The 26,481-nt window shown below is 42.2% G+C and overlaps 1 protein-coding gene across 4 annotated transcripts; it reads left to right on the top strand.

Moving 5' to 3' along the window:
• The first annotated feature begins 141 nt into the window (after nucleotides 1–141).
• Nucleotides 142–26,083, top strand: LOC134480500 (uncharacterized). 4 transcript variants are annotated; one of them, XM_063268001.1, is made up of 5 exons: nucleotides 142–1,104; nucleotides 1,830–1,989; nucleotides 3,322–3,453; nucleotides 4,123–4,306; nucleotides 8,470–9,257. In XM_063268001.1, the coding sequence occupies exons 1-5, from the start codon at nucleotides 975–977 to the stop codon at nucleotides 8,473–8,475; spliced, it is 612 nt and encodes a 203-aa protein (XP_063124071.1). In that variant the 5' UTR covers nucleotides 142–974; the 3' UTR covers nucleotides 8,476–9,257. The 4 variants fall into 4 exon arrangements, 3 of the variants coding, with proteins under 3 accessions (XP_063124071.1, XP_063124070.1, XP_063124072.1); XM_063268000.1 differs by lacking the exon at nucleotides 8,470–9,257 and adding an exon at nucleotides 25,042–26,083 and having other exon boundaries at nucleotides 301–1,104; XR_010054924.1 differs by lacking the exons at nucleotides 142–1,104; nucleotides 1,830–1,989; nucleotides 3,322–3,453; nucleotides 4,123–4,306; nucleotides 8,470–9,257 and adding exons at nucleotides 16,932–17,919; nucleotides 18,640–18,799; nucleotides 19,786–19,915; nucleotides 20,584–20,767; nucleotides 25,042–26,083.
• The last annotated feature ends 398 nt before the right edge of the window (nucleotides 26,084–26,481 follow it).

The following is a 26,481-nucleotide window of genomic DNA, read 5'->3' as shown; positions in this document are numbered from 1 at the left end:
AACGTATGGACCCATTAAAATTGAGGTTCAACCTGAACTCAGGCCATTCCACTCCCTTCCCGTCCTCCGGATTCTTATGTTTGCTACAAGTAAAAGATCATGTTGTAGTCCCCAATATTCTCATGCCTAGACTTGTCTATTCACGGAGAAGGATATTGGAGAAGTGATGGTTATGTAGTTACAATGTAGTAACACAAGGTCCAGGTTGACATTTGCTCACTGATGTCCAATTTAATTGTCTTGTTATATTTGAGAAAGGGAGGATGTCCTACATAATATATAAAACAGACAGAAATTTATTGTTTTATATATGCCCTGTAGTTGATCCCTATGTTCCCAAGGAAAAGGAGTTTTTATTGCAAAAAAATAGGATTATAGACCATTGATTTTGTGAAATACATGGATATGTAAATGGAAACAATGTCGGCTTTCAAGGACTGCACAGTAAGCAAATATTTCCAGGTTTTATACACTCAGAGGTATAGAAGAAATATATTGGCCTCCAGAAAAAGGGAAAAGCTTAGAAATCGAAGTACATGTCACATGCATTGTCTCGAGTAGTAGATTTACTTTTAAGAAAAATCTCCCTCCTCCTTGGTCCCTAGAGATTTGGGTGCTAAGAAAAATCTGTTCTCCAATTCAGGGTTGTAAGAAACCCTCCCCAGCAAAGGCATTGTTGACTTCTAATGAAGCAGAGAGACATATGTAGCTTTGAAATAGAGGTTGCCAAATGGTATTCCCAGTGACACATGGGAGAATGGAGGAAAGGGTCCCCACATAAATTCATCAGTGTGGGGAGAGCTGGTTAGTAGGTAGGCCATAGAATTTTCCAGTGACATCACCAGTAAGCCGTTCACTGGACACTCTATTGTATCTAAGAGCTCCCTAGAATCTTCTGTGATGTCACCAGTGTTGTGGTGACACCAACTGCCTTTGGGATATTACTTCAGTTCCCTTTGGGTTCACAAGCAGGCATGTTTCGCCAGCTGCTCAGGCTATTTCGGAAGGAAAGTGATGATCAAGGAGAGACCGCACCAGGTCAGAGGGAAGCTGACCCCCTCTCTAGTGAAACAGGAAGGAAGAAATCATTCTTGGGAAGGCTTGGTGAGTCGTGGGCAGAGTTGGGGAACATCCTCAAGGAGGTAGGTTTGAGATGTGCCTTCTAAGACTAGGCCTTACAAGCAGGAGCCTTGGGATTTTTCAAAGGCAAACCAAGAGTCAGGAGTTCCTGATCTTTAATTTGAGAGAAAGCCATAAAGTTGTAAGACTTCAGTGTCTTTTCTTGAAGCTTTTTAACTATGAGTGTCAATGATTGGCAGGAGGAGGCACTGTGAGATTAACAATGTGACCATCCATGTTTGGGAGTTGAAGCACTTCATCCTCTAAATTACTGTAGGTTACATAAGTGTGTGATGGCGAGAACAAGGAAGGATGCACCCCTAGTCATGAATTGAGTTCTCAGACACTTTGGGCTGGACCACACTTGGTTAGAGCTTGATGGTGCTAAACATTATGAAGTCATTATGAACTCCAGGATTATCTGCACCACATCTGATATAACAATGTCGCAGATGTTTATGTCTCAGTCATATTATAACTTTCAGTGCTGCGGGTTGTTTAATAGTGAGTGTGGCACGTGTATGGCTTTAGAGGTTGGGAACAGGGACATAGCTTAAGAATCAACCTTTAAGAAAGCTTTTCTGCTCTTTCAGGGATTCACCCAGTCTCTACCATTTCCCCTTCCTCAACCTCATTTTCGGATTCAGGATGATCTATTCTGCCCATGGGCCATCAAATATGCAAATTCACTTGGGTTTATCTGTCTACAGGTTTTGGTAGGAAGGCATCATCCCAAAATGTCATCAGTAAGCAAGAGGAGTGTCTAAAGGAACTGGAGGAACTCAAATTTGAAATCCAGAAGTGTCAATTCGAGAGGGATGAACTTTATCAAATCCTGGATCTTTATATCTATGATGAGTGGGACCACAGGTAGTCATTATGCCCAGTAACCTGTTCACTGTCTTTCGCTCTCTCTCTTATACCTCAAGATTTCCTCATAGCACGAGAAAGTTTCACCTCTCATCCTGGATTTTAAGGAGCCTTGGCATGCATTAGCTTGGGAGATAAGCTAGGTGCTGTGTGTTTAGGGTCAACCTCTTTTGTACTTGACCCTGAGCCTCCTGGATTAGCCTTGGTCCTGTCAACAGCTGGAAGGACCTGGTCACACTTTCTGCAACTGTGTGTGTGAATGAAATGCCTGCACGTCATCACTCTTTCCTCTGAATTTGTTCATTATACACTGATTCTATGGCACCTCCATGAATGTAGTTGGCATTCTAAGTGTGTTTGGATATGGGTTGGTGTGTATGTATGTGGCAGTATTTGTTGGTGGTTTACTCTGGATCAGGACGTCTGGGACCTTTGATGGGGTCTGAGGATTTGTTTGATCAACACTTTGCAGGTCATGATAGTGATGAGTACATGGAGGCCCACATTGATCAACACAGCACTTTGCTCCTTCTGTATACATTGGTGGCACACAGGACTCTCCTGAGGGGAGGAGGTGCTATAAATCCTCTTCCCTGTCAAACATAGTTATACCCTCTGGGAATTCATGTAATGATAGAAACCAAGGATTGAGTATACCTGCTTTCAAAACAAGAGAAATGTCATCACAGCTTTCTCTTGGGCCCAAAGCTGTGGCACAGACTGGAGGAATCTTCTTCCTAAACTAGTCAATTCCATCATGCTCACCTGGCCAGCTCTTGAAGGTCAGGTCCCTCCAACTGGTACCGTGACTCTGTTTTCCTGTGCCCAGGATAATAAACTTAACCAGTACAAATACTTTGAAGGAGCAAGTATGTGGAACATACTGAGTTTAAGTAATAGAGAGAACAGTCTGATTTTACCTAATTTGTTTCACCTGCTTTGATCTTTAGTTTTTTTATTTTTTTAACTATCCAGGGATTGTTTATTGTGACCTAGAAATGGTCACTGTGGTCTTGACAGTTGTTATTCCCAAACAGGCAGCTCTCAGGCTCTGCCCCCTCCTATATAGTGAGTCTTTGCAGAACCATATCTCTCAGGATTCCAAGGAGTCCTTATTTCAAAACAAATGTTTGCTTATTTACATAGAAATATTTTCTGTGGATTGAGTCTCACTGTTGGGTTTTGGTCTGGTTTTTGAGTTTGCCATTTTCTTCCCTTCCACCATTCCTTGAATTTGAAATTTTTTATTATATATTTTTATTTACATTTCACCTTATTCTGAAATCGTGAGTTCAAAACATTATTTGTTCCTTTGGCCATGACCTAACCCAGGCTGCATGTCGAATTGCCAGTCCTTCAATCTGAACATGAGATGAGAATGATGGCTATGCAAATGATGACCAACTCAATAAGTGATGCCATGGAGAGGTACAAGGAGCTCATACAAGTGAACAGTTCCTACCGGTGAGTCGCTGACAGAGATGAGAACCCAGCACTAGGCAGGGAATGCTTCTGTCCTGTATGACTTTGAACAAAAGTCAGGGCTCTGGTTCTGTAGTGTCTGACTCTTAACAAGAAGGCTGCCTCCTGGCAAGGGTCTTAGATTTGTAGCTCTTGGACTCAGTTGTCGTACATGTGAGGGGTGTAGAAGACCCTCCAATTGTTATTTTCCCAGTTAAAGTTCCTCTAGATAGAAAAGGTTTGCACCATGATGGGAATATTAATCAACTCTGAATCTCTAGGACTCTGACAGGAGATTTAAAGATCTGTGATCCATGAGAAACACATGGAAAGATTGTATAGCTATTTGGTCTTCAACTACCCCTCAGAGGGGCTTTCCCCACAACATGAAGATGGTTTCACCATACCATGGACATACGAGCTCCCTTATGGACCATCTCTTCTTCCTTGATTTATATAAACCGTCTTAGTGCCAGGATTTTCAGAAGTACTTTGATTCTTGTGGAATGTGCCCTCTGGATTTGACCTCCTCTAATTGGTGCTAACTTGTATAGTGTGGCTCTATTCTGGGGATTTCTGAGGATGAGGACCCTTGAAGGGATGATTGGACTTGCAGGAGTGACAGGCAAATAGAAGCTGCCTGGGATTTACCATTTTTTGTTTGTGGTTCAGCATCAGGCACTCCCAGCTCCTGCGTGAACAAGCTCAATTGAAGAACAATATACAGATTTTGCTGAATGAGAAGAGAGAACTGCTGGTGGAGCAGACTGAACTGCCAGCATCCTCTGTGGAGACAAAGAGGCTCTGGGAAGAGGCCGGAATGAACATCTGTGACCCCAGTGCCACGCAACAGCAGGTAGGGTTAGGCCTCAGGGTCAGGTTGTCCTCAGGTCTTACCATAAACATAGACAAACCAATGTAACTGTCTATTGACTGATCCATGTCCTGACCTAGGTCTCATCCAAGTGTTCATTCATGTGATGGTTTACAAGGCTTTCTGTGGAGATAGCCCCTTTTCAAGAAACTGCATGTTTGGAAATCAAATGCTCCTGCTCTTTGAGAATCTGCACTTCATTAAGGGAGATAGGTTGATCACACAGCACAGCACTACATGCCATTATGTATGGAGGGTGCTATGTGGGAGCCCCTCTTTAGACTAGAGCAGGGCTTTGAGGGATGAAGCAAAAGCCCAGAGCCCATTTTCTTTACAGGGATCGTGTGAGACTCAGGAAGTAAGTAGTTTTCAAGGAGGAGAGCCTGGTGGAAATGCCAAAGAAATGGTTCTCATTGTCATTTGTGGTGGCTTTTGTTCTTCCTCCCCTCATGTCCCTGTATATGAAGATGGTGACTTCATGCTTCATAGATCTTGGGTAAGTACAGAGCCTGTGTATCAGCATGTCAGTCCTGTCTTATTTGAGTGCTCCTGGAGAGTTCATAACTGGGCCTTACAACCTGAAGCTGGTTAGAAGAGCAAGGATGTGGAAAAGGTTTCTCAAAGGCTGAGGGTTGGCATGAGAGACTTGAGGCTTCAAGAACAAAGTTATCCATATGTACCCCCAATTCTCACCAAGAAAGTTGCATTGCTGTGCTGACCTGCATCTTAGGGAGCATGCGGGGAGGCCAGTTCATGACATGCAGTTTTGTCCAGTCATTATCTAACTTAGTCCTTTAAGCCTAGGTCTCTCAACAAACATGAAGCTTCCTGTTTTGTGCTGGCCAGCAGTCTTTGCATCATTCGTCCAGTTCTAGGTGGAGCCCCCTCTCTTATTTGTCTCAACACATTCTTAAACCATTCAGATATTTCAAAAATAAGGATTAGATTTCTTCACTTTACCTGAACACTTTACCCCCGGGAAGTTTCTGGATTGTCTTATTGGCTTCACCATGATCTTGCATGGAATCCTAGAGTGCAACCCTCTGCTGACATTGCTTTGCTGACTATATCATGGGCACTGCATTCTTTCAGGATAGATTCCCTCTCAATATTGTACACAGTGCAGCATTTCAGAAAATTCACTGTATGTTTTTTATTTAGCCTTTTTCTGACTGACATTGAGGTTGTTTTAATACCACAGGAACTCTAATGTGATCAAATGTTCCTGGAAACTGACCATGAGTCACTGTCTCCTCTGGTGCTTCCAAAGTCTTCTATGAAGGAAACAGAGTAGTTTTAGTGAGGGGCCTATGATGAGTCAGCATAGAGCTTGATGGAGTCTTTTCCTAGAAATCTCTCTTGGGGATTTGATGTTGTGTTGTTTAGGCTATCTGTGCAGAACATGTAACTTACTTGTCGGACCAGAAAGTATCTGTATAGAAAGGTTTCCTGAAGTGGAAATGAGTACAGGCCAGGGCAGCACATCTTGCTTGTGTCTAAGAGACTTGTACAGAGCATTGTTCCCACTAATTCCTCACTCAACAGGAAATGTGCTGCATAAGAGCAAAGTTTTCATTTGTGCATGCAAGTGTGTATCTGTGTGTCTGTGTTTGTGTGTGTGTTTGTGTGTGTGTGTGTGTGTGGTGTGTGTGTGGGTATATGTGTGTGTGGGTATATGTGTGTTTGTGTGTGTGTGTGTGTGTGTTTGCAGTAGTGAACGTGTGTTTCCCTCTATTTCCACGTTTCATGAGAAAAGTACTCTAAGCGTTCACTTTACATCCATGAAACATGAAATAGAGCTGCCCAGTCATTTGGTTTCTCCATCTAGCTCTGTACAGCAAAAGGACACTTAAATTACTAATTTATTCTTTCCAAAAATTTCAGAATGAATTATCGTGTGAAGTCTGGGGGAGGAGTGGAAATATGTTCAAGTGAGTCATGTTTCACAGGGGTAACAAATGGTACAGGCCTAGAGCTTGCAGGTCCCTTTTTGTTATGGTGTAGAAGCAGGACAATAAAATCCATTAGATATGCAACCCCCAAAAAGAGGACACAAAAACACCTGTAAAGTTAGATTTTCAAGTGATTAGGGGCAAAACTACTGATCTGCATTGAAATCCTTTGGAGCACATCAAAGGAATGGAGTACTGGGAGGTAAGGGCAAGGCTTCTCTAGAAAAATCCATGAGTTTATTCTGCTTCTCTGTTCTTTGTGAATTGTGAAAGCCCACTGGAAGGTTATGTCACTCACTGTGTCTTCTCCAAGGTTGCTTTCCACATTGCCTGCTACCATTTCTTTTGAGCTACCTTGGCACACTACAACTTCCCCTAGGAGTTTGGCTTGGATTTTATTCATTGAGAATTTGAGTTGCTTGGAATTGTATCGTCATCCAGAAAAAGTCCCATAGCTATGCTGTGGTGCAAGAATAGGGCAGTTTCAGGAAATCCCTTTAGGTGCACAGATAATCCAAAGCGCTCCTCTATGTTATCTGTGTAGCATTCTGCAAGTGCTGTCGATCAACATCATTTTCTCTCAGTTAATTTCAGCCTCAGTGGGTTAGGAGAAATGATGAGCTTCAAATGGGTCTGACAGTGTAAGAACAGGTAGCCCTATGAGAAGCCATGTTCAGAAAGTGGAACAGAAGTTTTAGTTAACCCAGTGATTCCACAACAAGGAGTAGGTATTGCCATTGCAACTAGGGAGCATCAGTGTTGTAGTGGTCCTAGAGTAACCTTGAAGGAGAATCTATCCAGACGTCCATCAGCCAAGGAGTAAAAGTGTACCATACGATGGAGCCCTTCCATAGACTCTGATTCAGTGTGAGATAATCCATGCAAGCTTTTACTTACTTATTCAAATTATCTGTGGAACAATCACATTACGGGGAGAAAATTTGTTGATTTGGATCCTGGTTATGGAGATTTCCTATGATTCTAGCTTTGGGCATGAAGTCACTCAGGCTATGGTAAAGACAGCTCCGATTAGAAGAAGTTGCACACTTTGGGGAAAGTCTGAAAGAGTGAACAAGAACAACAGTCTAGTCCACCACCAATATATGATCCTTTGCTGAGCAACAAGACAGCTCTACACAGCCTTTGGGACTTGCTAAGCCGGATTGTTAATGGGGAAAGAACCCTGAGTCTATGACGGTTTATGGGAGGACAGCACATCACTGACTGAGCTGTCTATAGGCTCTGGCCACTATGTACATATCCCACTCAACATTTGTTTTTATGCCTCCAGCGAATCCTGGGGAATCTTTCCATTAAGCATTAATGTTCAGGTAGGAACATAGGCTGGAAGAGGCCATTTGAATATCCTTCCCTATATAAATATCCTTTTTGGATGGATGACCACCCCACCTGGATTTCAGCCTCAGGCAGTTAAAGAGCTACTCAGAGTATTGTTCTGGTACAGTTCATGTGAATTTTGCCCATGAAACAATATATATATGATCCTCTGGATTTCTTGCTATGTTCTATTCCTTTCTTCCTGTGATCTCTCCGGAAAGATCTGAGGACATTTTCTCTTCTGTCCTCTCACAAACTGCCTTGCACTAGCCATAGACTTACAGGGGTGCTGTTCTGTTTCTACATCACAATCACCTTTAATGTCCATGTGTACGCTGGGAAGATTTGCATGGAGCACATTCTCAGTGATTACAAGATCTGTGCGGTGAGCATGAATTTGAAGTGAGATGGCTTCTCTGTGTATTTCTAGATTCAGTGGTTACGAATTGAAACTAGACGGGTTCCATCAGTGCTGACATAATCAGAAATTTCACCTCAATTCTGGGCATGTTCTCCAGAAGGAATCCACATGGTATTCTAGGTTGCTCATACCTCTCTTGAACTCAGATTCAGACATAGCTACAATGTTATTATTCAGTGTCATATACCTGTACCAGTGGGAAAAATGCTCATTTTTCTCTTAATCCCAGTACAGTGCATAGTCCACAGTTCAAATTCTAGCAGTTTGAAAGGTGAGATATAAATCCAAGCGCAGGTACTCTAGGACACTTGGGGATGCAGGGACTGACCTCAGCTGACAGGTCATGCTGGATTATCCAACTGAATAGAGCTGATGTAAGAGGGAGAGCTGAATTGACAACCACTCACTAAATCTTTATTCCCTTGCTCTGCTAGGTCTGAAATTCTCCAGCAGAAACTCGAACATGACACAGACCAGGACAAGATCTCCCTTGGAGAGAAGAACTACAGGAGGAGAACTAAGTGTGCACAGCAAATACACCACTATTGCGTCTCATCTGTAATGTCCATAGCAATTGTGGACTGGATTTTCCTCCTTTAGTTTAACTTCTTTGGATTGAATACGCTGTATTTTCACCCTGCCTCTCTCCAGCAAGTGTGCACTTTTTGAGGGACTCAGAGAAGTGCTGATGCACATCAATCAAGAGCTGCTGGTCATCCAGAAAGACCGTGCACGTGTAAATTTGTTCTTGTCCTGATGGGTCACCCAGAAGAGTTTCATGGAGATCAGTTCACAATATTGGAAAGACTTTGTGACAAAGTCTGTAATATCATTTATACTCAGTGTTGGATGGCTTTTTCCTTAATACCCCCACTCCAACAAAACAGAAGTACTTCCACTCCTCTTGAAAAGATGATTACCATCACTAACTGCTTGTCTACTATGTCTCCAAGGCAAGCCACAGGCTATAAGTCTATTCTGCAAAAGGAGCAGCAAAAAATGCTTAGTGCAATTCCTCTATTTAAAGTTTGGTTAATTTTTAATTGTTTTGGTTATTTGGTTTTCCTTCTATTCATTTGAAGATTTGTTATTTATCTGTTGTTGTTTTGTTCATTTGCTTTTGTATTTTGATAAGGATATAGACTGTATATATTGACTACCTGCATCTGGTTACTATCCAGTAAATTGGATGTATTCTGGTCAATAAAGGGGTAATCTCAAACTCTTCACTCTTAAGAACCTTCTTTATTGATCATTAGTGTCAACATCTGAAGTCCCACAGCTATCAGGGAGGGATGGATCTCTGCATTCTCATGGGGACTGGGCATCAAATCACTTCCCAGTCAGACTGAGATTCACAGGCATTTATACAGTCACTGTGCACTGTGTTTCCAACTCTGAATTTCAACTTCATCATGCATACATTACCCACTGTGTATGCTTACTGTCAAATATATAGTTATCTCTAAATTATACTCTGTCGATGAGAGTTTTGACCAAATTAATAGGATAAACATTAATTTTTCTGTAATACCTCCCAGGACATATAAACATGGTATAAGGGAGTTTAAAGGCATCGGGAACCCTGCACCCAAATCCTGGGGCAGAAAATGCTGAACACCCTGGAATGCAGATTATCCTGAGACCACAGGACAGAAAGCCACTTCTGACCAGCTCTTCCCACATCTCTGGCCCAATATTAATCTGCATGGTGCCTCTGGAAACAGGAATAGAGGAGCAGTCAGTGGCAGGAACCCTCTTGGTTCAGCCTAGGCCCAGAACCTACCTGGGCCTCAAGCATATTTGAAAAAACCAGAGGCATACAATTCTCTGTTTCCTGACTGTGGCTTTTTTTGATTCGAAGCTCAAAATACCGTTTTGTTGTTGTTGATTTTTAGTTGGATATTTTTCATTTCGAATTCAAATGTTATTCCTTCCTTGTTTTCCAGAAATAAGTCCGAATACCATCACCCTCCACCTCTGCTATAAAATATTCCCTTCACCAGCCATCCACTTTCCCAGCCTAGGCAGGACCAAGAGCTGCTCATTCCATTTGTGCCCAAAAAGACCATCCTCTGATACACATGCAGATGGAGCCATGGCACAGTCCCTGTATAGTGGTTGGTACTGGTTTAGTCTCTGGGAACTCTGCTTGGCAGCCATGGTTGTTCTTATGGGGTTGCAAGTCCCTTCAGCTCTTTCAATCTTTCTGTAATTCCTCCAACTGAGGTCCAGTTCTCAGTTCAATGGTTTGCTGCTAGCATTCACCCCTGTATTTGACATGATCTGGCTGTGCCTCTCAGGAGACATCTATATCCAGTTCCTATCAGCCTGCACGTCTTAGCTTCATCCACCTTATCTAGTTTGAAGGCTGTATATGTATAGGCCACATGTGGGGTAGACTCTGAATGGACATTCCTCTAGGCTCTGTTTTAAACTTTGCATCCCTATCCCTTCAATAGGGATTCTTCTTCTCCTTTAAAGGAAGGAGTGAATAATCAGCATTTTGGTCATCCTTCCTGAGTTTCATTTGGTCTGTGAATCTTGGAGAATTTGAGCATTAGTGGTAATATCCACTTATCAATGAGTGTATACCATGTGTGTGTTTCTGTGATTGGGTTAACTCATTCAGGATGATATGTTTTAGTTCATTCTCTTTGCCTATGAATTTCATGGTCATTGTTTTTGATATCTCTGTAGTACTCCATTGTGTAGATGTACCACACTTTCTGTTTCCATTCCTCTGTTGAAGGGCATCTGGGATCTTTTCATTTTCTGACTATTATAAATAAGGCTGCTATGAACATGGTGGAGCATGTGCCCTGTTGTATGTTGGAGCATCTTTTGGGTATATGTGTAAGAGAGGTATTGCTGGGTCCTCCGCTAGTGCTATGTCTAATTTTCTGAGGAACCTCCAGACTGATATCCAGAATGGTTGTACCAGTCTGCAATCTCACCAACAATGGAGGATTGTTCCTCTTTCTCACATCCCTGCAAGCGTCTTCTATAGCCTGAGTGTTTGATCTTAGCCATTCAGAGTGGTGTGAGGTGGAATCTCAGGGTTGTTTTGATTTGCATTTCCCACATAACTAAAGATGTTGAACATTTCTTTTTGTGCTTCTCAGCCACTCCATATTCCTCAGCTATGAATTCTTTGTTTAGCTCTGAACTGCAATTTTTAATAGGGTTATTAGTCTCCCTGCAGTCCAACTTCATGAGTTCTTATATATTTTGGATATTAGCCCTCTATCAGTTGTAGGATTAGTAAAGGTCTTTTCCCAATCTGTTGGTTGCTGGTTTGTCGTAACGACAGTGTCCTTTGCCTTACAGAAGCTTTGTACCTTTATGAGGTCCCATTTGTCTATTCTTGATCATAGAGCATAAGCCATTCGTGTTTTGTTCAGGAAATTTTTTCCAGTGTCCTTGTGTTCAAGATTCTTCCCCGCTTTTGCTTCAATTAGTTTGAGTGATCTGGTTTGATGTAGAGGTCCTTGATCCACCTGGACTTAAGCTTTACACAGGGCAATAAGAAGAGGATGATTTGTACTCTTCCATATGCTGACCTCCATTTGAACCAGCACCCTTTGCTAAAAATGCTATCCTTTTTCCACTGGATGCTTTTGTCTCCTTTGTCAAAAATCAAGGGACCATAGGTGTGCTGGTTCATTTCTGGGTCTGCAGTTCTATTCCACTGGTCTATCTTCCTGTCTCTGTACCAATACCATACAGTTTTATCTCTAATGCTTTGTAAACTGCTTGAGTTCAGGGATGGTGATTCCCAGGGAAGTCCTTTTATTGTTGAGGATTGTTTTAGCTATCCTGCGTTACTTGTTATTCCAAATGAATTTGCAAATTGTTCTGTCTAACCCTATGAAGAATTGCAATCGAATTTTGATGGAGAGTGCATTGCAACTGTAGGTCACTTTGGGAAAATGGCCATTTTTACTATCTTCATACTGCCAAGCCATGAACATGGGAGATCTTTGCATTTTCTGAGATCTTCTTCAATTTCTTTCTTCAGATGATCAAGTTCTTGTCACACAGATCTTTCACTTGTTTGATAAAAGTCACACTGAGGTATTTTTATATGATTTGGGACTATTATGAAAGGTGTCATTTCCCTAATTTCTTTCTCAGCTTGTTTATCTTTTGTGTAGAGGAAGGCTACTGATTTGTTTGAGTTAATTTTATACCCAGCCACTTTGCTGAAGTTGTTTATCAGGCTTAGGAGTTCTCTGTTGTAACTTTTGGGGTGTCCCATGTATACTACCCTATCCTCTGCAACAGTGATATTTTGACTTCTTCCTTTCCAATCTGTATCCTTTTGACCTCCCTTTGTTGTCTGAGTTCTGGCTAATGCTGGGGACAACATACAATGGAGACATCTCAGTAGCCCGCAGTAGCTTTTTGTAAAAACTGGTTGTTTCCATTTCTCAAAACCTTAGCCCTGGACAACGGCTTTATAGATTTCATTTGTGTGTGACTGCCTATCAGTTGGCCTTGGTGTGCACAATTATTGTATTATATCTGACTTTCCTAATTCTTTCTCCTTCTGCTCTGGTGAATTCTTTGAAACTAGATGTTCCTTGATGTTATGATTCTTAGACAATTGGAAATTGACGCATAGGGGCACAGCACAGCACAGCCCTAGTGGCCCAGGTGGATACTGTGTATTCTCATCTTGGAAAAAATGTAATAACTGCAGAATTGTAGTTCTAGATTAGGGTTTGACTTGCAAAGACAGCTTGAAGAAAATAAGAGAAAATGAATTAGAGCCAACATTGGGACCCTAAGAAAGGAAAAAGTTATTGAAGTTAGGAAGTAAGTTTTACATAATATTATAGACTAGTTAAGGAAGTATAGAATATATAAAATAATATACTAGTAAACTAAGTCTAACTACTGGAACCCTTATGAGAGTCATTGTGTGCAAGGAACAGAACGCTAGTGGAATTACTGTGCTAAGGGTTACCTTGATTCTTTCTGGCCACTGCCTGGCAGTTTTGCCTATGTCATTTATCATTAGAGCTTCACAGGAAAATGCAATTAGCTGATCTCGGAGCTTTGGACTCTGAAGTATAAAAGTAAATGGTTAAAGTTAAAATCATGATAAGTTTACAATTATTATTATTATATTGGCCACAGGCCTGGGTTTAGGGCAAGCCTGAAACTTTGGAGAACAGTTGTAATTCTTAGTTCTTGGTGAGATGTAGTCATTCTTTGCATTTGATTTGGCAATGATTATAAAATCTCTTTTTTCTACCCGCCTTTGGATTATTAATAAAGGACTGGGGCAAGAGAAAGGCTACAGAACATGTGAAGCGTAAATGAGAGAGAGCATGCGGGAGTGAATGAGAGAGTAAATGACAGAGCTAATGTGAGAACAAATGTGAGAGCAAATGAGAGAGCATGAGAAGAGCATGTGAAGAGTGAGTGGAGAGAGAATGTGAAGAGTGAATGAGGGAGCTAATGAGGGAGCTAATGAGGGAGCAAGTCTGAGAACAAATGTGAGAGCCAGGGAGAGAGCATGAGGAGAGCATTTGAGAATGAGTGAGGAGAGAACTTGAGGTGTGTGTGAACACTGTGTGTGTGCATGACAGGAGAGTGCATGTGCTGTGTGTGAGATATGTGTGAGGTATGTGTGAAGACTGTGTGTGTGCGTGACAGGAGAGTGCATGTGCTGTGTGTGAGATATGTGTGAGGTGTGTGTGAAGATTGTGTGTGTGAGTGACAGGAGAGTGCAAGTGGTGTGTGTGAGATATGTATGAGGTGTGTATGAAGATTGTGTGTACCTGACAGGAGAGTGCATATGGTGTGTGTGAGATATGTGTGAGGTGTGTGTGAAGATTGTGTGTGTGCATGACAGGAGAGTGCATGTGCTGTGTGTGAGATATGTATGAGGTGTGTATGAAGACTGTGTGTGTGCATGACAGGAGAGTGCATGTGCTGTGTGTGAGATATGTATGAGGTGTGTATGAAGACTGTGTGTGTGAGTGACAGGAGAGTGCATGTGGTGTGTGTGAGATATGTGTGAGGTGTGTGTGAAGATTGTGTGTGTGAGTGACAGGAGAGTGCATGTGGTGTGTGTGAGATATGTGTGAGGTGTGTATGAAGATTATGTGTATGTACGTGACAGGAGAGTGCATGTGCTGTGTGTGAGATATGTGTGAGGTGTGTGTGAAGATTATGTGTGTGTATGTGACAGGAGAGTGCATGTGGTGTGTGTGAGATATGTGTGAGGTGTGTATGAAGAGTGTGTGTGAGAATGAAAGGGTAATGAACAGACGTGTACATGATTGTGGGAGTTTGAGAAAAGAAAACTGCAATAAAAAAACCGGAATGTACAAAAGAATGCAGCGTGTGTGCAGCCTCAAGCTGAGAGAGAGAGAGAGAGAGAGAGAGAGAGAGAGAGAGAGAGAGAGAGAGAGAGAGAGACAATGACTTTAAGCCTTGAAGTTGCCTATCAGTTTGTACCCAAAGAGGAGTCTGTGGATATGTATTATGTGCCTTCCAGATAACCCTGCTTCCAGGTGAGAACTCTGATCCTGTGACCAAGGGCCAGGAAAGGCTGACAGAATGGCTGCTCCCCTGAGGGCAAAGGATAAAACTTTTAGGTCTATGACCTCCTAATTTATCTTTTCACCTGAAGACTTATTATTCAAATTTTCTTACTGGGATAAAACTATGATCCTGGTGAGCGTCTTGTCTCTTGGATGCTCAATCAGTTCTTTGTTGTCACAGACTGTTTGAGCTTACTCCAGTAACTGGGACTTATTCACACCTCAATTTTCCTGAACTTTTCAGATTTCTAACATTTGTGGCAAACTGCGTGGCAAAAGCAATGAATGTTGAGCACTTCCCTGGGGTCCAGTGCATATGGAGCTACGGGTGTATGGATATGGTAAATCCCTAGGAGTTACTCTAAGAATGTAGGACTGTGCTCTTAAGACCCCTGCCTGACCTCACTTCACTTTGCCAGCTTTGTGGGCTTCTACACTGCTGCTCTGAGAAGAACTGAAAACTAATGAAATAGATGTGTAGCCTCCCATTACCTTTGTCATTGTTAGGATATTAGTAGGAGAGGTTTGATTGAAATATACTCTCAAAAATATTAACAAAACCATTGCCTCTTGTGTACCATCTGGATGAAGGACCAAGTTCACAGACATTTCTTCACAAACTTCCAAAAGCCAGCAAATTGGAGCATGAAGAAAGCCAAGTCCAAGGCATTCAAAACCAGCATCCTCACCAATGCAACCAGAAAAGGCTTTGGTAAAAGAAGGGAGGTACTGAGACAGTTGGCCCTCATACACTCAGAGAAGACTGTGCCAGGAGAATTGGGGAAGGATTGTGGGAGAGGAATTAAGTATCAGTAGTCAGTGAGCAGAACGTAAAGTGAAAAAGAAAAAATATATAAATAGAAATAAAACAAAGTTCTTTAACAAAATGGGATACAATGTATTGCTGAACTAACTCTACTGTGTTTACATTTGCACATGCTTTAACAGATAGAGAGACTAGATGTGATAAAGTAGGATGCCCTTGTCATTTACATATATTATGTATACAAGATAAATGAGGTGGAGAACATGCAGTTCAAAGATCCATTGTTCCCTCACATCTATGTGGCTCTGCTTCCCTTTATCAGGACTGTGGAGGCCTCTGCTCATCCAGGTCTCAGGGCTCAAGCAAAATGCAGTCCCCTATGATCTCTGGCCAAGTGCTCTTGTGTTCACAACAGAACTCTGCCTCAGGCTGCAGAGGCACTGAAGGGCCAGCCTTCACCTTCAAGGTGCAACCTCTCTTTCAGTCTTTCCAGGCTCTCTGTTACTCAACTGGAGGTTTCAACAGAGGCCTTTCATCTCAATAACAGAAGCTTACCTAATCCAAAACATTGGGAAGCCATCCTACACTCCTGATTGGCTGGTTACCTGAGACCAAACAACATAGCTCTCTTCTTTATGCCTGTTTTCCTGATTTGAAAGTAAATAATGTGATCATCTGTGGTGTTGGTGGTAAGAATAAAATTCTTAACATGAGTAATAGGACCATGCAGAGCATAGGCTTCACATTCTAGGTACAGAGTGAAGAGGTAGAGGGAATTACCAAAGAAAACAATAAGAATCCTAACAACAATTACAGAAATTATGAAATGAAATAAAACAAAAACAAAAGCAAAAACAAAAATACCTTGTGGGTGCTGGTATTAAAGGCACGTATTAATTTTGACCAGCTTTGTAGGTATTTCCAATAAAAAGCAAACAAACAAACAAACAGCCTTATTAAAAGTGCTGCAGGTGCAGGAGAGAAAGCTGGGAGATGTCCTGTGCTGCTGCCCCCATGCTGTGATTCTGCAGCAACAACTTCCTTGGGAATAGGAACCTGTATGCAGTGGGATCCCTTGCTGGGCCTGTCATCTCAAAAAGAGGGGCTTCCCTAATCCCAAACCTTGGAATCCAGTTGACTTCAGGCCAGGAATGAAGTCAACCATCATTAGTGAAAGAGCAAGGGAAAAATTACATAGGAAAAAATATGTGCCTTAATCAGAAAAGATCCTCAACTTCTAAGGCCTCCACAATCTCCACCCCTCTCTTCTGAGCTGTGCATAGTTATGTTGTATAACTCCAGATGGTAGTAAAAGGCAGAGTTCTTCCCAGAAAACTCATACATGATTTTCACCCTGACATCTGTGAGGTGAGGTGGCATCGTATCACAGAGTCAGCACACCCAGGATAAGGACACAGAAGCCACAGATGACAATGCCAAATGGACTCCCTCCTGAACTTATGGACCCATTAAAATTGAGGTTTAGCCTAACCTTAGGCCATTCCACTCCCTGCCCATCCGCCTGATTTTTATGTTTGCTCTGAATAAAAGATTAGCGTGCAGCCCCAAATATCCTCAGGATTGGACTTGGAAATTCAGGAAGAACGATATTGGAGAAGGGATGGCTATGTGGTTACAATGTGGTAACACAAGGTCCAGGTTGACGTTTGCTCGCTGATGTCCGATTTCACTGTCTTGTTATATTTGAGAAAGGGAGGATGTCCAACTTAATATATAAAAGGTACAGAAATTTATTATTTTATATATGCCCTGTAGTTGATCCCTATGTTTCAAGAAAAAAAGGAGTTTTTATTCTAAAAAAATAAGATAATAGACCATTGATTTTGTGAAATACATGGATATGTAAATAAAAACAATGTCAACTGTCAAGGACTGCACAGTAAGCAAATATTTCCAGGTTTTATACACTCAGAGGTCTAGAAGAAACATATTGGCCTCCATAAAAAGGAAAACCTTAGGAATCGAAATGTGTGTCACATGCATTGTCTCGAGTAGTAGATTTACTTTTAAGAAAAAACTCCCTCTTCCTTGGTCCCTAGAGATTTGGGTGCCAAGAAAAATCTGTTCTCTCATTCAGGTTGTAAGCAGCCCTCCCCAGCAAAAGCACTGTTGAGTTCTAATGATGCACAGAGAAACATCTAGCTTAGCAATAGAGGTTGCCAAATGCTATTCCCAGTGATGTATGAGAGACTGGAGGAAAGGGTCCACACAGAAATTGATCAATTTTTGGAGAGCTAGTTAGCAGGTAGGTCATAGAACTTCCCAGTGGCATCATCAGTAAGCCCTTCACTGGACAATCTATTGTATCTAAGAGATCCCTAGAATCTTCTGTGATGTCACCAGTGTTGTGGTGACACCAACTGCCTTTGGGATATTCCTTCAGTTCCCTTTGGGTTCACAAACAGGCATGTTTCACCAGCCGCTCAGGCTATTTCAGAAGGAAAGTGTTGATCAAGGAGAGACCACACCAAGGCTGAAGGAAGATGACCTCCTCTCATCTTCCTTGGAAGGAAGGAAATCATTCTGGGGAAGGCTTGGTGAGTCCTGGGCAGAGTTGGGGAACATCCTCAAGGAGGTATGTTTGAGATGTGCCTTCTAAGATTAGGCCTTACAAGCAGGAGCCTTGGGATTTCTCAAAGGCAAACCAAGAGTCAGGAGTTCCTGATCTTTAATTTGAGAGAAAGCCAGAAAGTGGTAAGCCTTCAGTGTCTTTTCTTGAAGCTTTTTAACTGTGAGTGTCAATGCATGGCAGGAGGAGGCACAGTGAGATTAAAAATGTGACCATCCATGGTTGGGAGTTGAAGCATTTCTTCCTCTAGATTACTGTAGGTTACATAAGTCTCTGATGGTGAGAACAAGGAAGGATGCACCCCGAGAAATGAATTGAGTTCTCAGACACTTTGGGTGGAACACACATGATTAGAGCCTGATGGTGCTAAGCAGTAAACTCCAGGATTAACTGAAACACATCTGATATGAGATAACAACGTCCCAGATGTTTATGTATCAGTCAGGTTATACTATTCAGGGTGAGGGGTCCTGTAATAGTGAATGTGGCACGTGTATGGCATTAGAGGTTGGGAAGAGGGACATAACATAGCTTAAGAATCCACCTTTAAGAAAGCTTTTCTGCTCTTTAAGGGATTCACCCAGTCTCTACCATTTCCCCTTCCTCACCTCCTTTTCGGATTCAGAATGATCTTTTCTGCCCATGGGCCACCAAATATGCAAATTCACTTGGGTTTATCTATTTACAGGTTTTGGTAGGAAGGCATCATCCCAAAATGTCATCAGTAAGCAAGAGGAGTGTTTAAAGGAACTGGAGGAACTTAAATTTGAAATCCAGAAGTGTCAATTCGAGAGGGATGAATTTTATCAAATCCTGGACCTTTATATCTATGATAATTGGGACCACAGGTAGTCATTATGGCCAGTAACCTGTTCACTGTCTTGTGCTTTCTCTCTGCTAACCCAAGATTTCCTCTTAGCACAAGAGAGGTTTACCTCTCATCCTGGATTTTAAGGAGATTTGGAAGGCATTTGCTTGTGAGATAAGCTAGGTCCTGTGTGTTTAGGGTCAACCTCTTTTGTACTTGACCCTGAGCTCCTTGGATTAGCATTGGTTCTGTCAACAGCTAGAAGGACCTGGTCACACTTGCTGCCTCTAAGTGAGGGGATGAAATGCCTGCACGTCATCCCTCTTTTCCTCTAATTTTTTTCATTATACACTGATTCTATGGCACCTCCATGCATGTAGTTGGGATTCTGCTTGTGTTTGTATATTGATTGGTATGTAAGTATGTGAAAGTGTTTGTGGGTATTAAGCTCTCGGTCAGGGAGTCTGGGGAGTTTCATGGGATCTTAGGATATGTCTGATGGACAGTTTGCAGGTCATGATAGTGGGGATGCCCACATGGATCAACTGAGCACTTTGCATCTTCTGTTTACTTAGGTGGTAGATAGGACTCTCCTGAGGGAAGGAGGGGTTACAAATCCTCTTCCCTGTCAAAGTAGTTATGCCCTCTGGGAATTCATGGAACAGTAGGAAACAAGGTTTGAGAATCCCTGTTTTCAAAACAAAAGAAATATCATCACAACTATCTGTTAGACCCAAGCCACTGCAGTACAGTTGGTCTTGGGGGAACCATATCTCCACAGTCTTAGAAAATGTCCATATTTCAAAATAACTCTTTGCTGATTTGCGTAGAAATATTTCCTTGAAAGAATTGTTGGAGTCTCACTGTTGTGTTTTTGCTCTGGTCTTTGTGTTTGCCACATTCTTCCCTCCCCCCACATTTCTTAAACTTCAATTTTTTATTGGGTTTTTTTAATTTACAATTCACTTAATTCTGAAATCCTGAGTTCAGATGGTTATTTTTTTCTTGGGCCATGCCCCACAACAGGCTGGATGTCGAATTGCCAATACTTCAATCCGAACATGAGATGAGAATGATGGCTATGCAAATGATGACCAGTTCAAAGTGAGGCCATGGACAGGTACAAGGAGCTCATACAAGTGAACAGTTCCTACCGGTGAGTCGCTGACAGAGATGAGAACCCAGCACTAGGCAGGGAATGCTCCTGTCCTGTATGACATTGAACCAAAGTCAGGGCACTGGTTCTGTAGTGTCTGACTTTTAACAAGAAGCCTGCCTCCTGGCAAGGGTCTTATGTTTGTAGCTCTTGGACTCAGTTGTCCTACATGTGAAGGGTATAGAAGACCCTCCAATTGTTATTTTCCCCATTAAGGATCCTCTAGATAGAAAGTTTTGTACTGTGATGGGAATATCAATCAACTCTGAATCTCTAGGACTCTGACAGAAGATTTAAAGATCTGTGATCGATGAGAAACACATGGAAAGATTGTATATCTATTGGGACTTCAATTACCCCTCAGAGGGGATTTTCCCACTACGTGAAGATGGTTTTAGCATATCATGGACATATAAGCACCCATATGGACCATTTCTTCTTCCTGGATTTATATAAACCGTCTTAGTGTCAGGATTATCAGAAGTACTTTGATTCATGTTGAATGTGGATTCTGGATTTGACCTCCTCTAATTGGTGCTAACTTGTATAGTGTGGCTCTGTTCTGGGGATGTCTGGGGATGAGGTATTCCTTGAAGGGATGATTTGACTTGCAAGAGTGACAGGCAAATAGAAGCTGGCTGGGTTTACCTTTTTTGTTTGTGGTTCAGCATCAGGCACTCCCAGCTTCTGCGTGAACAAACTCAATTGAAGAACAATATACAGATTTTGCTGAATGAGAAGAGAGAACTGCTGGTGGAGCAGACTGAACGGCCAGCATCCTGTGTGGAGGCAAAGAGGCTCTGTGAAGAGGCCGGAATGAACATCTGTGTCCCCAGTGCAAAGGAACAGCAGGTAGGATTAGGCCTACAGGTCAGGTTGTCCTCAGGTCTTTCCATAAACATAGACAAACCAATGTAACTGTCTATTGACTGATCCATGTCCTGACCTAGGTCTTATCCAAGTGTTCATTCATGTGATGGTTTACAAGGCTTTCTGTGGAGATAGCCCCTCTTCAGGAAACTGCATGTTTGGAAAGCGAATGCTCCTGCTCTTCGAGAATCTGCATTTTATTAAGGGAGATGGGTTGATCACATATCACAGCACTACATGCCATGTGTGTGGAGGGTGCTATGTGGGAGCCCCTCTTTAGACTAGAACAGGGCTTTGAGGGATGAAGCAAAAGCCTGGAGCTCATTTTCATTACAGGGATCTTGTGAGACTCCAGGAAGTAAGTAGTTTTCAAGGAGGAGAGGCTGGTGGAAATGGCAAAGAACCGGTTCTCATTTGTGGTGGCTTTTGTTCTTCCTCCCCTCATGTCCCTGTATATGAAGATGGTGACTTCATGCTTCATAGATCTTGGGTAACTACAGAGCCTGAGGAGCAGCATGTCAGTCCTGTCTTATTTGAGTGCTCCTGGAGAGTTCATATGTGGGCCTTACAATCTGAAGCTGGATAGAAGACCAAGGATGTGGAAAAGGTTTCTCAAAGGCTGAGGGTTGGCATGAGAGATTTGAGACTTCAAGAACAAAGTTATCCGTATATACCCCCAATTCTCACCAAGAAAGGTGCATTGCTGTGCTGATCTGCATCTTAGGGAGCATGCGGGGAGGCCAGTTCATGACATGCAGTTTTGTCCAGTCATTATCCAACTTCGTCCTTTAAGCCTAGGTCTCTCAACAAACTTGAAGCTTCCTTTTTTTGTGCTGTCCAGCAGTCTTTGCATCACCGGTCCAGTTCCAGGTGGAGCCCTGTCTCTTATTTGTCTCAACACATTCTTAAACCATTCAACTATTTTCAAAATAAGGATTAGATTTCTTCACTTTACCTGAACAGAGGTATCCCCCGGGAAGATTCTGGATTGTCTTATTGGCTTCACCATGATCTTGCATGGAATCCTAGAGTGCATCCCTCTGCTGACATTGCTTTGCTGACTATATCATGGGCATGGCATTCTTTAAGGATAGATTCCCTCTCAATATTGTACACAGTGCTGCATTTCAGAAAAGTCAGGGTATGTTATTTCTTTAGCCTCCTTCTGACTGACATTGAGGTTGTTTTAACATCACATGAACTCTAATGTGATGAAAAATTCCTGGTAAATGACCATGAGTCCCTGTCTTGTCTGATGGTTCCAAGGTCTTCTATGAAGGAAACAGGGTAGTTTTAGTGAGGGGCCTATGATGAGTCAACATAGAGCTTGATGGAGTCTTTTCCTAGAATCTCTCTCTTGGGAATTTGATGTTGTATTGTTTAGGCTATCTGTGCAGAACATGTAACTTACTTGTAAAACCAACAAGTATCTGCATAGAAAGGTTTCCTGAAGTGGAAATGAGTACAGGCCAGGGCAGCACAGCCTGCTTGAGTCTAAGAGACTTGTACACAGCATAGCTCCCACTAATTCCTCACTCAACAGGAAATGTGCTGCACAAGACCAAAGTTTTCATTTGTGCGTGCAAGTGAGTATCTGTGTATGTCTGTGTGTTTGTGTGTGTGTGTGTTTGCAGTAGTGAATGTGTTTCCCTCTATTTCCAAGTTTCATGAGAAAAGTACTCTAAGAGTTCACTTTACATCCATGAAACATGAAATACAGCTGCCCAGTCATTTGGCATCTCCATCCAGCTCTGTACAGCAAAAGGACACTTAAGGTATTAATTTATTCTGTTTTCAAAAATACCGTAACAGAATTATCTCGTGAAGTCTGGGGGAGGAGTGGGAAATATGTTCAAGTGAGTCGTGTTTCACAGTGGTAACAAATGGTACAGGCCTGGAGCTTGCAGGTCCCTTTTAGTTATGGTGTAAAAGAAGGACAATAAAGTCCTGTAGAAATGCAGCCCCCCAAAAAGAGGACACAAAAACACCTGTAAAGTTAGATTTTCAAGTGATTAGGGGTAAAACTACTGGTCTGCATTGAAATCCTTTGGAGCACATCAAAGGAAAGGAGTACAGGGAGGTAAGGGGGGCTTCTCTCTAAAATCCATGAGTTTATGCGGCTTCTCTGTTCTTTGTGAATGGTGAAAGCCCACTGGAAGGGTGTGTCACTCACTGTGTCTTCTCCAAGGTTGCTTTCCACATGGCCTGCTACCATTTCTCTCCAGCTACCTTGGCACACTACAGCTTCCGCTGGGAGTTTGGCTTGGATTTTATTCATTGAGAATTTGAGTTGCTTGGAGTTGTATTGTCATCCAGCAAAAGCCCCATAGCTATGCGGTGGTGCAAGAACAGGGCAGTGTCAGGAGCCCCTTTGGTGCACAGATAATCTAAAGCGCTCCCCTATGTTATCTGTGTAGCATTCTGCAAGTGCTGTCAATCAACATCATTTTCTCTCCCTTAATTTCAGCCTCAATGGAGTTAGGAGAAATGATGAATTTCAGATGAGTCTGGGAGTGTAAGAACAGGTAGCCCTATGAGAAGCCATGTTCAGAAAGTGGAACAGAAGGTTTAGTTAACCCAGTGATTCCACAACAAGGAGTAGGTATTGCCATTGCAACTAGGGCACATCAGTGTTGTAGTGGTCCCAGAGTAGCCCTGAAGGAGAATCTATCCAGACGTCCATCAGGCAAGAAGTAAAAGTGTACCATAGGGTGGAGCCCTTCCATAGATTCTGATTCAGTCTGAGAAAATCCATGCAAGCTTTTACGTACTTACTCAAAATATCTGTGGCACAATCACATTGCGGGGAGAAAAATTGTTGATTTCGATCCTGGTTATGGAGATTTCCTATGATTCTAGCTTTGGGCATGAAGTCACTCAGGCTATGGTAAAGACAGCTCAGATTAGAAGAAGCTGCACACTTTGGGGAAAGTCTGAAACAGTGAACAAGAACAAGAGTCTAGTCTACAACCAACATATGATCCTTTGCTGAGCAACAAGACAGCTCTACACAGCCTTTGGGACTTGCTAAGCCAGATTGTTAATGGGGAAAGAACCCTGAGTCTATGTCGGTTTATGGGAGGACAGCACATCACTGACTGAGCTGTCTGTAGGCTCTGGCCACTATGTACATATCCCACTCAACATTTGTTTTTATGCCTCCAGCGTATACTGGGGAGTCTTTACATTAAGCATTAATGTTCAGGTAGGAACACAGGCTGGAAGAAGCCATTTGAATATCCTTTCCCTATATAAGTACCCGTTTTGGGTGAATGACCACCTACATGGATTTCAGCCTCAGGCAGCTAAAGAGCTACTCAGAGTATAGTTCTGGTACAGTTCATGTGAATTTTGCCCATGAAACAATATATATGATCCTCTGGATTTCTTGCTATGTTCTACTCCTTTCTTCCTGTGATCTCTCTGGAAAGGTCTGAGGACATTTTCTCTTCTGTCCTCTCACAAATTGCCTTACACTAGCCATAGACTTACAGGGGTGCTGGTGTGTTTCTACATCACAATCACCTTTAATGTCCGTGTGTACGCTGGGAAGATTTGCATGGAGCACATTCTCAGTGATTACAGGATCCATGCAATTCCCATGGATTTGATGTGAGATGGCTTCTCTGTGCATTTGCAGGTACAGTGCTTAAAATGGAACCTAGGCAGGTTCCTACACTGCAAACATAATCAGAACTTTCACCTCAATTCTAGGCATCTTCTCCAGAAGGCATCCACATGGTATTGTAGGTTGCTCATCCCTCTCTTGAACTCAGATTCAGACATAGGTACAATGTTATTATTCAACATAATATATCTGGACCAGTGGAAAAATACGCTCATTTTTCTCTAAATTCCAATACAGTGTATAGTCCACAGTTCAAATTCTAGCAGTTTTAAAAGCTGAGATACAAATCCAAGAGCAGGTACTCTATGACACTTGGGGATGCAGGGACTGACCTCAGCTGACAGGTCATGCTGGATTGTCCAACTGAATAGAGCTGATGTAAGAGGGAGAGTTGAAAGACTGAACCCCCAGTGAACTAGACTGTGGGGGGGAGGGCAGCAATGGGGGGAGGGTTGGAAGGGGAACACCAATAAGGAAGGGGAGGGGGTAGGGGGATGTTTGCCCGGAAACCGGGAAAGGGAATAACACTCGAAATGTATACAAGAAATACTCAAGTTAATAAAAAAAAAAAAGAGGGAGAGCTGAATTGACAACCACTCACTAAACCTTTATTCCTTTGCTCTGCTAGGTCTGAAATTCTCCAGGAGAAACTCGAACAAGACACAAACCAGGGCAAGATCTCCCTTGGAGAGAAGTGCTACAGGAGGAGAACTAAGTGTGCACAGCAAATACACCACTATTGCATCTCATCTGTAATGTCCATAGCAATTGTGAACTGCATTTTCCTCCTTTAGTTTTATTTCTTTGGATTGAATAGGCCGTACTTTCACCTCCCCACCCTCCAGCAAGTGTAAACTTTTGGAGGGACTCAGAGAAGTGCTGATGCACATCAATCAAGAGGTGCTGGTCATCCAGAAAGACTGTGCACGTGTAAATGTGTATTGTCCTGGTGGGTCATCCAGAAGAGTTTCATGGAGATCAGTTCACAACATTGGACAGACTTTGAGATAAAGTCTGTAATATCATTTCTACTCAGTATTGGATGGCTTTGTCCTTAATACCCCCACTCCAACAAAACAGACCTACTTCCACTCTTCTTGAAAAGATTATTACCATCAGTAACTGCTTGTCTACTGTGTCTCCAAGGAAAGACACAGGCTATAAATCTATTCTGCAGAATGAGCAGCAAAAAATGCTTAGCGCAGCTCCTCTATTTAAAGTGTGGCTGAGTTTTGATTATTTTGGTTATTTGGTTTTCCTCCTATTCATTTGAAGTTTTGTTATTTATGTCTTGTTGTTTTGTTCATTTGGTTTTCTATTTTGATAAGGATATAGACTGTATATATTGACAACCTGCATCTGGTTACTATCATGTAAATTGGGTGTATCCTGGTGAAAAAAAAGTAATCTCAAACTCTTCACTCTTAAGAACCTTCTTTATTGATCATTAGTGTCAACATCTGAAGTCCCACAGCTATCAGGGAGGGATGGATCTCTGCATTCTCATGGGGACTGGGCATCAAAATCACTTCCCAGTCAGACTGAGATTCAAAGGCAATTATACAGTCACTGTTCACTGTGTTCCAAACTCTGTGAATTTCAACTTCATATTGCATATATTACCCACTGTGTATGCTTACTGTCAAATATATAGTTACCTCTAAATTATACTCTGTGGATGAGAGTGTTGAACAAATTAATGGGATAAACATTAATTTCTCTGTAATATCTCCCAGGACATATAAACGTGGCATAAGGGAGTTTAAAGCAATCAGGAAGCCTGCACCCAAATCCCGTGGTGGAGAGTGCTGAACACCCAGGAATGCAGATACTCCTGATGCCACAGGACAGAAAACCACTTCTGCCCAACTTTGCCCACATCTCTTGCCCAATATTAATCTGCATGATGCCTCTGGAAACAGGAATATAGGAGCAGTCAGTGGCAGGAACCTGCTTGGTTCAGCCTGGGTCCAGAACCAACCCAGGCCCTGAGCATATTTGAAGAAAACCAGAGGCATACAATTCTGTTTCCTGATTGTGGCTTTTTTTAATTTGAAGTTCTAAACAC

Source organism: Rattus norvegicus, chromosome 9 (assembly GCF_036323735.1).
Source record: "Rattus norvegicus strain BN/NHsdMcwi chromosome 9, GRCr8, whole genome shotgun sequence".
Taxonomy (NCBI): Eukaryota; Metazoa; Chordata; class Mammalia; order Rodentia; family Muridae; genus Rattus; species Rattus norvegicus.
Note: the sequence above shows the minus strand (reverse complement) of the source record. Positions and strands in the feature narration are given on the sequence as shown.

What these genes read in the sequence shown, in the direction of transcription:
- LOC134480500 (XM_063268000.1), top strand. Translation starts at nt 975, where the DNA reads ATGTTTCGCCAGCTGCTCAGGCTATTTCGGAAGGAAAGTGATGATCAA. An exon ending in ATCATTCTTGGGAAGGCTTG is followed by an intron (nt 1,105 to 1,829) that starts GTGAGTCGTGGG and finishes ATCTGTCTACAG; the next exon opens with GTTTTGGTAGGAAGGCATCA. An exon ending in TATGATGAGTGGGACCACAG is followed by an intron (nt 1,990 to 3,321) that starts GTAGTCATTATG and finishes GACCTAACCCAG; the next exon opens with GCTGCATGTCGAATTGCCAG.